Genomic DNA, 12,611 nt, shown 5'->3' with positions numbered 1-12,611 from the left:
TGGTGAGGGCTGGGTAGCACTATTGGAAGTTCTGAATCTCTCCAAGGGAAGAGGAGTTTGGGGCACCTTGAGTTCTTTCAGTACAATAAGAAAGTAGAATTTTTGTGTTCTATGCGTAATCTAGGCAACTTGTGGCTGAGAAAATTCAAAGCCCAGTTGAGCTCTCTCCTTCTACCTCCTTAGTGTCCTTGTTCTAAACTAGATTGTGAAACTCGAGTTCATATATGTGCCTCTTTATATATGTGCGGCTGCTCTGCAGCTATCAAATGCTGATGATCAGGTGGGTAAGAAGCCCTGGACTATTTCTTCTCAGTAAAATATCTCCTAAAATGACAGAGGCCAAGCCTGCAATTCTACATCCTTTATTTGGACCAAAGTGCATAGTCTCTCATCAGCAATATTTATTGAACACCAGTGAGTGGTGGCTTCTAAACAGCATGCTAGGCAGAGGTATACTTGGCTCATTTTATTACTTCAGAAATGTGTTCAGTGTCTAACATTTGTGAAGTATTGAACCTTCCTCTAGAAATATGAAGATGACTTACAGACCCTGTTTCCAGAAGTTCACCTAGAGTTGATTACAGTTGACAACTTGTGAATAATCATCAGAGGGCAGTGAACCCAGGCCAGATATTATCTTTATAGCCCTTCTATAAGTAGATTTTGTCATCTTCATTTTAAAGATAGACAAGACTTAGATAAGGAAGTAGCATGTCCTAAGGCACACACCTGCTAGATGATAGAGCTGTTAGCCAGCTGTTTATCACTATGACAAAATACCTGAGAAAATCAAATAAGAGGAAAAAAAAGATTTGTTTTGGTTTATGGTTTCAGTCTGTGGTTGGCTGGCTTCATTGCTATTAGGTCCATGGTGAGGCAGAGCGTCATGGTAGAGAGGGTGTGGTGGAAAAGAGCTGCTCATCCCTTGGCTGCTGGGAAGCAGAGAGGAAAAAAGGTGGGGCAGTCAGGGACAAGATACAGTCCCTAAGGACATGACCCCAAGAAGTCATTTTGTTCAACTAGGTCCCACCTCCTACCATTTCCTCCACTTCCCATTTGTCCATTCATCTATGAATCCTTCAATGGATTAATCCATCCATGAGGTTAGAGCCCTCATTGTACAAGCATTTCCCAGAAGCCCCACCTCTGAACATTGCTGCATTGGAAACCAAGCCCTCAATATATGAGCCTTTGGGGGGACATTCCAGATCCAAACTATAACCAGAAAAAATGTGAGTGCAACCTGGTGAGACTCTAAAATCTGTGCATTTCTTATTTAGGCATAAAGCTATTTTGTCTGCCCCTTTGAGATCAGAGGACAGTGTAGGTCAGGTTCAGCTTCATAGAAGAGGTAAATCACTAATTCGGCAAGTATTAATGAGCACTCATTATGTGCTATGTATTAGAGATGCAACCATATTGATCTCCAGTCTCATGGAGAGGTAGGATGGAAACAATTATAAAATTATATCATATGTCCTACTCTAGGGGGAATCCCTGAACTGGGCTATTAGAAGATATGGTAATCGTCTGTAGTCTGCTTTTCTAAATTGGAGACAATACTGGTACTGGGTCTGTTGACCTTGCAGAATTGGTTTGAAGATTATTACAATAAAATATGTGGAAGCACTATGCAAATGTATGCCATTTCTAGTGTTTGGTAAGCAGTGTACATTTAAAACCAAAGTGTCCATAACAAGTGAAAGTGCATAAAGTTTAAACCCACAAATTTGAGCTTAGGGAGGACACTGGAATGAGAATGAAAGTCAGGTAGAGGTGGGGTTACTAAGAAAAGGCATCCAGTTGAATGCCAGCTAAAGCTCATAGGTAGTCATTCCTGTAAAGGCACATGTCATGGTCTTCATGATTCTTCTCCTGAGTCCTACATCCTGTCTTGGTATGAACTTCTGTTTTTCTGGAAGTCTTCCTTGACACCCTCAGGTCTGATTAAGTACCCCTGCCAATGTGTTCTAGAAGAAGTCCATTATTCCTCTGTCCTGGCACTTACAACATGCTCTATTAGAGATGTCTATGGATTTACCTTGTCTTTATACTGACCTGTAAGCTCTTCTAGGCAGGGACCAGATCCCTAATGCCTGATGCAGTGCCTGGCACATAGTATGTGTTCAGAAACTATTGTTGGACTGCATGAATTGATGGGTCTTGTCATTCATACGACTTTAACAATATGTCCACCTTTAGGCCTTCTTGGAGTAGATAACATGAGCAGGGCAGTTTTTGCTGGTGTCTGACCTTGCATTTGAACTACCCGACTAACTGCACATTCAACAATTGCTGAGATTGTATTACTCCCTGCTTCATATCCCTCCGGATTTGCAGACTTTAAATGGAAACCCATCTGTCTGGAAGGAGATGGCTTAGTGGTCTCCCTATCCATAATACAAAGCTAGACTAACTGGAGCCACACATTCAAATCCCAATAGACCTGAGTCGTCCTTCCAAGGTAGATAAATTGGACACTGTGCAGCTCATTACCTAGTGTCAGTCTTCTGGCTGAAACCTTAGAAGCAATGCTATCTCTAGACATTAAAGATCCCATAAACCTTTCTTCAGTGTAGAAGTTTACCTTAGTACTCTAAGTTAAATTTCTTATGTATGGCTTGAATCCCAAAGAAATGAAAAACTTGGCTATGAATTCATGTGGTCTGTGCATTATCATGTGGTTTATGGAATGCTTTAGGCAGGCTATATATATATATATATATATATATATATATATATATATATATATATATACATATACATATATATTATGTATCCCTTTCCTGTCATCTTTGTTGATCATTCTTCATATGAAGTGTGTAATTCTGGGTGTGAATTCTCAACACAATTATAAAAAATGAAATCAAGGTACTTAGGTTCTCAAAAGAATCAATGAGAAAAACTCCTAGGCTCTGTTTCTGATATGTTACTCCTGGGCTTGTACTGATTTATACTTTGGTAACCTTAGTTGTAAATGACCTGTCTTCTACTTCTGGGTAAATGTCATATTCAACTTCTATAATATTATGATCCAGGCAACATAAAGAAAAAAATCCTTGGTTTTTCTTTTAAAAATATTAGAGAAAATGCTTCTATTTCTTCTCAATGATTATCTTCAACTTGTAATATCCTTATGATTTCTGAAACTTAGATAATTCTAAGCAGTGAATCTTAGAGGCTACAGATTTCAAAACAACAGGAAAGCAAACTATCACCATATCTTCTTGTGATCCTCCCTGGTCAAATTAATGTAACAACTAGGCTTCTAGAAAGCCCCAGAAATTAAACTCTGGTGGAGATGTATGTTTAGTGAAGCTCCAAAACATGTTACCTTCAAAGCTGGAGCAGGAGACTGTTAGAACTGTGAAGACCTGTATCAATAAAAATCACCAGCAGCTTCTGAACTTTTAATTTAACCAACATTTATTGAAAGGGACCCAGTACTTTGTAGATGAGGTCCTTTTAGACCTATTAAAGAGTCCCTCTGAGGCCCAGAACAATTTGGTGAAGGCATTGGGCTCTGCTAAAGAGCTAAAGAAAAGTCAGAGTCAAGGGAGAAATTTGCACTAGACAAAAGCTAAGAGGACAGAGATGGAAAGAGAAGAAGAGAAAGGAAAGGAGTGGGACTTCGGTGGAGGGAAAGGGAAGGATTTGGAATTCATCCACACACAGGTGGTGATTAGCATCATGGGATTGGATTGCATTTACAAGGATATGAGTATATTGAAAAGCAAGAAGATGACCTGGGCAGAAGAAGAGTCACTTAAGAGAGGCAGGAGGAAAGAACCAGAGTGACGCCATCACAACAATCCATGAATAGTTTCAAGGAGGCTCAAGGGATGGCGTTGTGAGGCAGTGCAGAGTAGGAGATTGGGACCAAGGGAGGAAAGAAACTAGAGCCTTTGGGGATATGGCAGAGAGTGGGTTTTCGTTTGACACCTCATTTGGAAGAACTGGCATTAGTCAGTCTTTTTAAAAGTGCTGCAGCCAAGGATGGAATCTCACTCTCATGAAACGTTGAAGGCATGGAATCAACAAGGCTTCTAGTTCCCCATTTCAGGGCTTTCTGCCTCCTACTAATGAGGAGGGAGGTGTGGTCCTCAGTGTTCTCTAAGATCCCTTTCACCTGTGTTGTTCTGTGATTCTTAGGAGCTTTTTAACTTTTAAGAAATCCTTAGAAAGAAGTTTAATATTTCTGCCAAAGTTTCCTCTGCAGGACCATCACATTAGAAAGACACGCACACTCATGTTCTTGTCAGACAACATGGATTTTTCATGCAAGCAAGAATTTGAGAGGACTCAGAATCACCTAGCATAGGAAGTGGCACATATTAGGCTATCATCATGCATCCCCAGGGGGATCATTAAATGGTAGCTGTCCTTATTATCATTTGTGATAGGGAAAACTGAAATAGGTAATGAGTCACAGTGGGTTCCAACCCTGGTGGTGTACTGGGGACCTCAGTTAAGACTGGTTAATGATAGACTATGTCTGTGCCTTACCACCATCAGCAAGACCATGTTACTGGAAAATAGCCCTCTTCTAGTTGTACAGTAGTGAGAGTCACATGCTAAGGTAATATAATAAACCCAGGAAAAACTGACTAAGGAGAAACTAATGTAGAGGTTGTACACTACTGAATTGTGAAATTTGCCTCCCATTCATGCAGTTTCTGGAAAACGAGAACTTAACAAGACCCTGAAACCACAGACCCGAAACACTTTGTGTGCAGTCAGCAAATTCATGATTAATCATGTCGAAGAGTTTGTTGTTACAGTTGACAGGAGGAGAGCAAGGGTAGCTGTCTGTCCTCAGGCGCCCGGAGGAAGGATAGATGGGTAAGAGGTCCAAACCTAGGAGGCAAAATTGATTGGGGAAAGGGGACCAATCTGTGAAGGTCTAGCTTTCATGAATTGGTAATGTGCCAGCATATTGGACTTCCTCAGAAAATTTCCAGTACAGCAGTTTTATTTAGCTAAGAAATACCACAAAATTGGGTCCCTTTTCTTTCACAGAATGCTGGCACATCCATTTCAGGCCAATGTCAAGAAATCATAAAATGTACAGAGGAAGAGCTCTTCATTTCAGGGATATAAGATCACTTTGAGTGAAATTTGAGATGTATAAAAATGTCTCCATTCCAGGAATCGCCTGCCTTGTAGTGATGATCAATTTCATAAGCCAAACCAGACACTCTTCTCACAGAGCAGGATGATCCAGGACCACGGGGCCTCACACAGAGACCACTCGCCAGCCGCCAGCCAGGCATTTGCTTAACACAGCCTGCCGGCCTGCTGGACGGCTCTTCATTGCACACACTCAAGACCTGTGCAGAGGATGTCAGATGTGTCCCAGAAACTAGGTGCCCCTTCACTTCTCTCTAAGTGGCCTCCTCCGTCACTGGGCTCTCTGTGTGCTCTTTCTTAGGAAGGAACCTCCAAGTTTGCAAATCTGGACAGCAGTGTGAAAGAAAACCAGAAGCGAACTCAGAGGCGGCTACAGCTCCAGAAGGATATGGTGTGTCCAGCTTTGTTCCTCCCCAAGAGCCCACAGGAGAGCGGCCTGTGGCTGGGGCTGGGCGGCGGGGCGTGCAAGGCACCAGTGTCTTTCAGTCTGCAGGGCTTCCAGGCTTGACTTCATTTGTTCTTAGCAGCCCTGGGAGTTCTTTAGGAAAGATATTTTTATTCCCATTTGACCCAGTAGGAAATGAACACTGAGAGCTGCAAATCATGTTTTCTAGAAAAGTTCTGTTCTGACAGCAAGGGCAGGTTTGCAGCAGGTGCATCCGCCCCACTCACTCCTGCATTTAGGTGCTGGGGCCTGCTTGGCCTAGCAGCCTCCTGGGCTTCCTGCCTTCCTCAGCTTTTGGCAGATGATGGCCAAGGAAAGGGATTGTCTGCCAGCAGGAGGATTTGGTCTTTGTACTCGGAGATCATTTCATTTCTTCCCAAATGCTATAGACATTGCCCAGGTCTTCTTGCTAATCCCAGGGACTAACCAAACCTTTCTAGTTTTTCAATACTCAAAGGAGTATCTAACCTCTCTTCTTAAAATTGAAAGATATTATCATGGTTCACTGTATTTTTAAACTCCTAAGTTTTAGCATAGAGGTGGGGAACCAGAAATAGGAGATTAGAGACTGACAAAATAAATATTCTCATCCCTGCCTTCAAAGGATTTTCTCCTTCTTTGGAAAGCTGGACATAAATCAAAAATATTTTGAATGCTAGGATTCTTCTGTAATATAAAGCCTATAAAACTCACAGTGTTTCAAACTTTCATGGTTGTTCAAAGGCAAGTTAAAAATAGCTGTTACCAAAGTGGGGGAAAAGATTATTTTAGTTCAGGGTGAGACCTTGTCCATATAATGAGAAGGACAAACTGCAGCTGACAGTGAGTTCCTGAAGGACAAAACCCTTCTTGGTGTGAACTGGCTGGGGAAGTGGCCAGCCTCGTGCCAAGCGGCCTGGCCTTGCCCCGGTTGAGGCTGTTCCTGCCAGAATTTCCACAAGGACCTTAATACATTCAGGATGAGATGTCCTTGGAAGCCTCCTTTAATGTTCCCTGCAGAATGGTTAGTGCCTTGGTGGCCTTGTGAGATGGACACAGATGAACTGCGGTCATGTATTGAAGCACTTCTACCTTTACTCCAGTGGGCAGTTTTGAAAACTGAATTCCATTTGAAATAATTGCAGAGGTACAGAAAAGTTGCAAGAAAAATTACACAGAATACTCTAAACCCTAAAGTTTCTGTAAACCCTTCACCCAGTCTCTCCCGTTGTCAGCTGCTTCTGTAACCTGGCGTGTCTGTCAATACGCAGAAGTTGACACTGGTGTGGTACTGTTCCCTAACACTCAGATTTTTGTTTGGATTTCACCAGTTTTCCATTAGTCCCAGGACCCATCCAGCGCAGGACACTGTGATGGCCATGTCCTCCCAGGCTCTTCTGGTTCATGATGCCTTCTCAGGCTTCTCTTGGTTATCATGACCTTGAAATCCTAAGGGGTACTGTTCAGGTATCCTGCAGAACGTCCAACAGTCTGGGTTTGTCTTTGCTTTTCTAGTGAATAGACTAAGGTTATAGGTTTTTTTGAAGAATGGTAAGAAGAAGTGCCCTTCTTGTCACATCATATCAAGGAGTGAATGGTTCATCTGGTGTGACTCTGATGGTGCCACTGCTGATGTTGACCTTCATAACTTGGTTAAGGCAGAGTTTGCTAGGTTTCTTTCTTTAAGATTACTGTTTTTCCCTTTCTTGCATTTTTGAAAATAAGTCACTAAGACTAGTCCGAGGGGCTATTTTAACATGGCACCCTATATACTCTTGTGATGCACATTTATCCATTGTGTGGTGGCCCACTCTTTACCAGTGGTGAAGCCACCACTGTCCAGGGCCATTCCAAACCATCCCAAGTGTCCATACACTCTGAAAAGCGAACAGACGACCCACTTACCTGAGTTAAAGCAAAATGTGAAACCCACTGTGAACACATTTGAATGTATGCCTGTGATTTCCTGGTTTTGAGGCTTGATTGTCATGACTTGAAAGCTAGACTTTAGATCATGAAGTTCTTTTCCTATTTGTGAAGGGTTTTCAGAATTTCCTGTCATGGAGGTTACCACTCATAGCCCCATAGTCATAGTCCTTGAACAGGTCCATGTCCTCTAGTGTGAAGGTCACTGAAACCCTTAAACTTTTCAATAACAATAAAGACAGCTGTTCTCTGATTATTCCTAGGGTGTGATGCAGGGCACTGTACCCTACTTGGGCACCTTCCTGACTGACCTGACCATGCTGGACACTGCTCTCCAGGACCACATCGAGGTGCGCTGCATGCAGGCAACACGATTGGGCCTGTAGCTTTCTTCTTAGATTTCTAGAGAGAAATTTGCTTCTGTTACTCTCTACTGGGAGCCTGTAATGTGTGTGGTATTGTGCTGGGTGCTATAAGAAATACAAAGAACAACACCAAAAGATAATACCAGCTGAGTCTCAAAAGCTAGTGGAAGGAAGGGCATATCAAAGTAGGCAGCAATCAATAGAAATAGAGAGTTTTACAAAATTGCGGGTAGTCATGATTAGTAACATGAGAGGCTGCGGTGAGAAGGCCTTGCTCAGACATGGCCTGGAGCAAGATCTGGGTGTGGAGGCTTACGCTGCAGGCAGAGCTGAAGGAGCAGAGGGCCCTGGCACAGGAGTTAAGTCAGAAGTGAGGCAGCTTTGTGAATTTTCAATTCCCATTTTTTGGTATTTTGTATTGCCGTCTGTTCTGGGGTGTACCCTTCCACTCCTTCCCTCTTTTTCTTCTGGAACATGAAAAGAGGTGAAAGCCAGTCCAACAAGCCAACTTTGTTAATAAGTAATAAGATGTAAGTGGGAAAGACATTAGATATTTGAACTGATATTTAAGGCTTGCTGTGCATTTAAGTGAATTCTGCTTTGTGGGTTGTCATAGCTTCATTGTATCCTAACTAAAAAGAATTGTATGTCACTTCCATGCTTGTCCTCAGTGTTGGGGACATGTCCATTTATTTTGTGTTTCCTGGAGCTCTGGTCTCTTCCCACCCTCTGCCTTAGCTTATCTCAGGAAATACCCCTCAGCGTTGGGGAATTTTGGGGAGTGACCAAAGATTGAGAAGTTAAATTGAGTTGAGCCTACTGAGAATAGGAGTTGGCTGGGGAGGATGAAGAATTGAAACTTAACTTTTCATGATGCTGTGCACAAGTGACTTCCCTTTTGATAAACCATTGACAATTTGGTTTCCAGCATGAGTCAGTGACCATCTGTTTTTGTTGCTTTTGATCAAGGAAACAAGTGTAATGGAATATTTACTCACGCGTTCGTCTTCACTGGTTCTGCAAATATACTTGGATTCTGACTTGTGATATTTCATCATTACTATTTTAGTTGATTTCAGACATTTTAAAAGAAAGCATAACCTGCCCATTATAAATGAAAAGAATGTTTTTGCTCTTTTCTTTCTTTTCTAAACTAGGGATTGAACCCGGGGCCTCATGTTTACTATGCAAGTGTTCTACTACTGGGCTACATCCCTGGCCCTTTTTGAAAAAATTTGAAAAGAGTCTTGCCAAGTTACCCATGCTGGCCTTGAATTTGTGATCCTTGCCTCAACCTCTTGAATACCTGAAATTGCAGGCATGTGCCACCGTGCCCAGCTAAAAGAATGTTGTTGTTTTTTTTAAGCAAAAGATGGTTGTCTTCCTCATAATATCCATAATTATAGGATCATTAGTAATTAGGCTTGGGCCGGGGTTATAGCTGTTTGGTAGAGCACTTGCCTAGCACATATGAGGCACCGGGTTCGATCCTCAGCACCACATAAAAATAAAATGCATTGTGTTTATCTACTAAAAAATTAGGCTTTATCGTTCCTTTCATCTATTTTAATGTGATCTAGAACAACATTAGGCTGTGTTTCAAAAGTAACTTGGTTGGTTACCTTGTTTTTTAAAAATTTCTTTCAGGGTGGACTGATAAACTTTGAAAAAAGGAGAAGGGTAAGTAGAGGTATTCACGGTGGCTTTTCATTTTACTGCATCTGGGCATAAAAAAAATAAAAGAAGCAGAAACTTAAGGGTTTTTCTGTAGAGGCAGAAAAAAAAAGAATAAACACTTATTGAACATTGATCATATACCACTGTGCTTGGCCCATTCCTGTCCATTAGCCTCCAAGAGCCCTGTGAGGTAGGTCTTGTAACCCTCAGTTCAAAGGTGAGGAAACCAGGACTCAAGGGATTACATTGACTGGACCAGAGTCACCTGGGAACAGAGCCAGGTATAGAAATATTTTCCTGTGGCTCCAAAGCCCATTATGAAATGAGGGCTAATTCCCCCACCCCTCATCCTTTTTTACACCTAGCTTCAGCAAAAACAGATTCACCTAGTTAATAACAATGTACTGTGTACTTCAGAACTGCTAAGTGTTCTTCCAGATAAGAGTGCGGGAGTAGTTCATAGGTCGACGGCCTGGTTTAGTCATTCCACAATGTATACATATTTCAGAACATCATGTTGAATATACTATTTTTTATTTGTCAATTGAAAAATAAATTCATCCTAGTAAGAAGAGAGGTCTCCTAAAAGTAAATGACATAGAAGAGTTCACAAAGAAGGTGACCTCTGGGAGGTCTGCTTGGGAGAGGAAAGGAGATATCCTTTGCTGTTAAGTGCAAGCAGTTATTCTTTTCCTTTCCTCTCAGCATAGCAAGGCATGTTCACTTCAATTTGAATCTTTCTCTGGATAGAATAGTTATGAACTGTGCTAAAAAAAGATAAATCAGCTTTGGAGGTTTGCTATGGTTTTTGTCTCAAATGTTATATTTAAGAAGACATTGAAATGATTCGAGGGAAAATGAGTGAGCAAAATAATTCACCCCATGGTGCTCTCATTTCTTTGTTTTGTTTTATATTGTTTGCAAAATTGAAACTAGGATTGAATCCAGGGATGCTCCACCACTGAGCTACATCCCCAGCCATTTTTATTTTTCATTTTGAGACAGGGTCTCATTAAGTTGCTGAGGCTGGCCTTAAACTTGCAATCTTCCTGCCTCTGCCTCCCAAGTCACTGGGGTTACAGGCATACACTACAGTGCCCTGCTCTCTATTTTTTTTTTACTCATTCATTCATTCTCTCATTCCACAAATATACTACCTAACATGGGGGCTTGGGGGTTGCAGCATAGAAAACCCAGAGCTCCTACCCTCATAAAGTGTATAGTCCAGGATGGAGTTAGGCAAATCTATAGGTGGTTATAAAGCCTGATAAAGGCTGTGGGCGGAAGTAGTGGATCTTGAAGAAGCACATAGGAAGGACATCTGTCCCTGATCTATAGGGTCCAAGAAACCTGCAGGAGAAAATAACATTAGAGTCAAAACCAAAAGAGCATAGGCATGATAACCAGGCTGAGTTCATCCTTAACAAGACACTAACACGGACACTGAAAACTTTCTGTCACAGAGTATACTTTATTCTCTAACATGACAATAAATATTCCTTGACAATATTGAGACCAAGAGCTGGGGTCACTGGATGGAAAGTTGAGACCCAGAGGATCTGCCAGTCCTCGTATTACTTCTCGTGGCCTATAATGATGTGTTTTGGGTTTTTTTTAGAAAAATTCTGTTATGCCTTCCCAGTAAACCATCTTTGTCCTTTAACTTCAAAATAAGCCTGGATGATAATCATTTTTCTTTTAAGACTAAGATGTTAAACATTTGGAAAGTCTGAATATAAAACCTAAAGCTAAAGCTTATACCCATTGCTGACTTAAAAAATGAATAATTGAAGCATGTAATGAAGTATAAATAAGTTTGGACATAATAATATACTTGCTTCTCTTGTGAGCTTTAGAAGACTTAGTTAAATGATTTACTGGGATAGTAAAAACCTAAGGATTCAGGAAATCTAAACAGTCAACTTTATGAGACCTTGGACTGTTTAGACATTCAACCCTACCAGAACTTATTTATTGAGGGTAAGTAAGGTTTGAAGAAGCTGGGGATGGGGAACAAATACTGGAGTTCAAGAATTTGTTTTCTTTTAAGAAATAGAAAAATTTCACATAATTTACAAAGAAAATGGAAAAGAAAGAAAAGACGCCATTATGACTGGGTGGTGACTAGTTTGGTTGACCTTGGCGACTTGTTTTATTCATATGAATTAATTTTTCAAGAAGAAAAGAGAGTGGAAAATTAAAGCAGACATGAACTTCAGAGATTCAGAGATAGATTATTTTCTTATTTTTTCTGCACTGGGGATTGAACCCAGGGCCTCCTGCTTGCTAGACAAGCCCTGTACCTCTGAGCTACACCCCTACACTCCAAGTTAGCAGTATTTCAGAGTCTGCTTAGATGGTTTTCTGCATATATTATCCCAAGATGTTATATTTTCATGTTTGAAAGGTCTGACTTGGTTGGCCTTCCTGTTCACTTCTTTTGGTTGTTTTGTCTGCTCTAGGAATTTGAAGTGATTGCCCAAATAAAGCTCCTACAGTCAGCTTGCAACAGCTATTGCATGACCCCAGACCAGAAGTTCATCCAGTGGTTCCAGAGGCAGCAGCTCTTAACAGAGGAGGAGAGGTAGGCTGGCTTGTGGTCTGCCCGGGACTGAGGTGTCAGCCTGAGGAGCACGGCCTCCAGTGCCTTCCTGGGTGGCCGCAGCTGGGATCTAGGTCCTTGGTCTTCAAAGGAGCATGACATAGCAGGAAAAGCAGGACTGACATGGTGGGAGGGCGTGCCTTCAGAGTCTTGCTCTGCCACTTTCCTACCCTGTGGCCTCCAACACATCTTTATTTTTCCTCATCTTCTGGATGCTCCTCTGTAAAGTGTTCCTTCTGAAGCTTAAATGAGCATATTTAGGAAAGCACTGTCAGACTATGAATTATCACTACTACCACTAGCGAGGTCACTGTGTTTGTCACAAGTGTCAATTGGGGAGCTTTCGATCCAGGGAGAGAAAGCGATGCATGAACATTTGAAATATGGTGCAAAGTTCAGTGCTACAGAGCCCACGGGCAGGAGCATGTTCTGTAGCCAAGGAGGGAGGAGGATGGAAGGTACGCGGGCATCATACGCAGGCTGGCTG

The 12,611-nt window shown here is 41.7% G+C and overlaps 1 protein-coding gene across 2 annotated transcripts in view; it reads left to right on the top strand.

Annotated features, from left to right (window-relative positions):
* The window catches only part of Rgl1 (ral guanine nucleotide dissociation stimulator like 1), a 147,445-nt gene that overhangs the window by 116,196 nt on the left and 18,638 nt on the right, over positions 1-12,611 (top strand). For both annotated transcript variants that reach the window (XM_027935030.2, XM_027935028.2), the window contains exons 10-13: positions 5,432-5,521; positions 7,744-7,830; positions 9,493-9,525; positions 11,985-12,106. In XM_027935030.2, the coding sequence (XP_027790831.1) occupies positions 5,432-5,521; positions 7,744-7,830; positions 9,493-9,525; positions 11,985-12,106 (332 nt within the window). The remainder of the gene's footprint in view (positions 1-5,431; positions 5,522-7,743; positions 7,831-9,492; positions 9,526-11,984; positions 12,107-12,611) is intronic.

The sequence above is a fragment of the Marmota flaviventris genome, chromosome 12, assembly GCF_047511675.1.
Source record: "Marmota flaviventris isolate mMarFla1 chromosome 12, mMarFla1.hap1, whole genome shotgun sequence".
NCBI classification, from domain to species: domain Eukaryota; kingdom Metazoa; phylum Chordata; class Mammalia; order Rodentia; family Sciuridae; genus Marmota; species Marmota flaviventris.
Note: the sequence above shows the minus strand (reverse complement) of the source record. Positions and strands in the feature narration are given on the sequence as shown.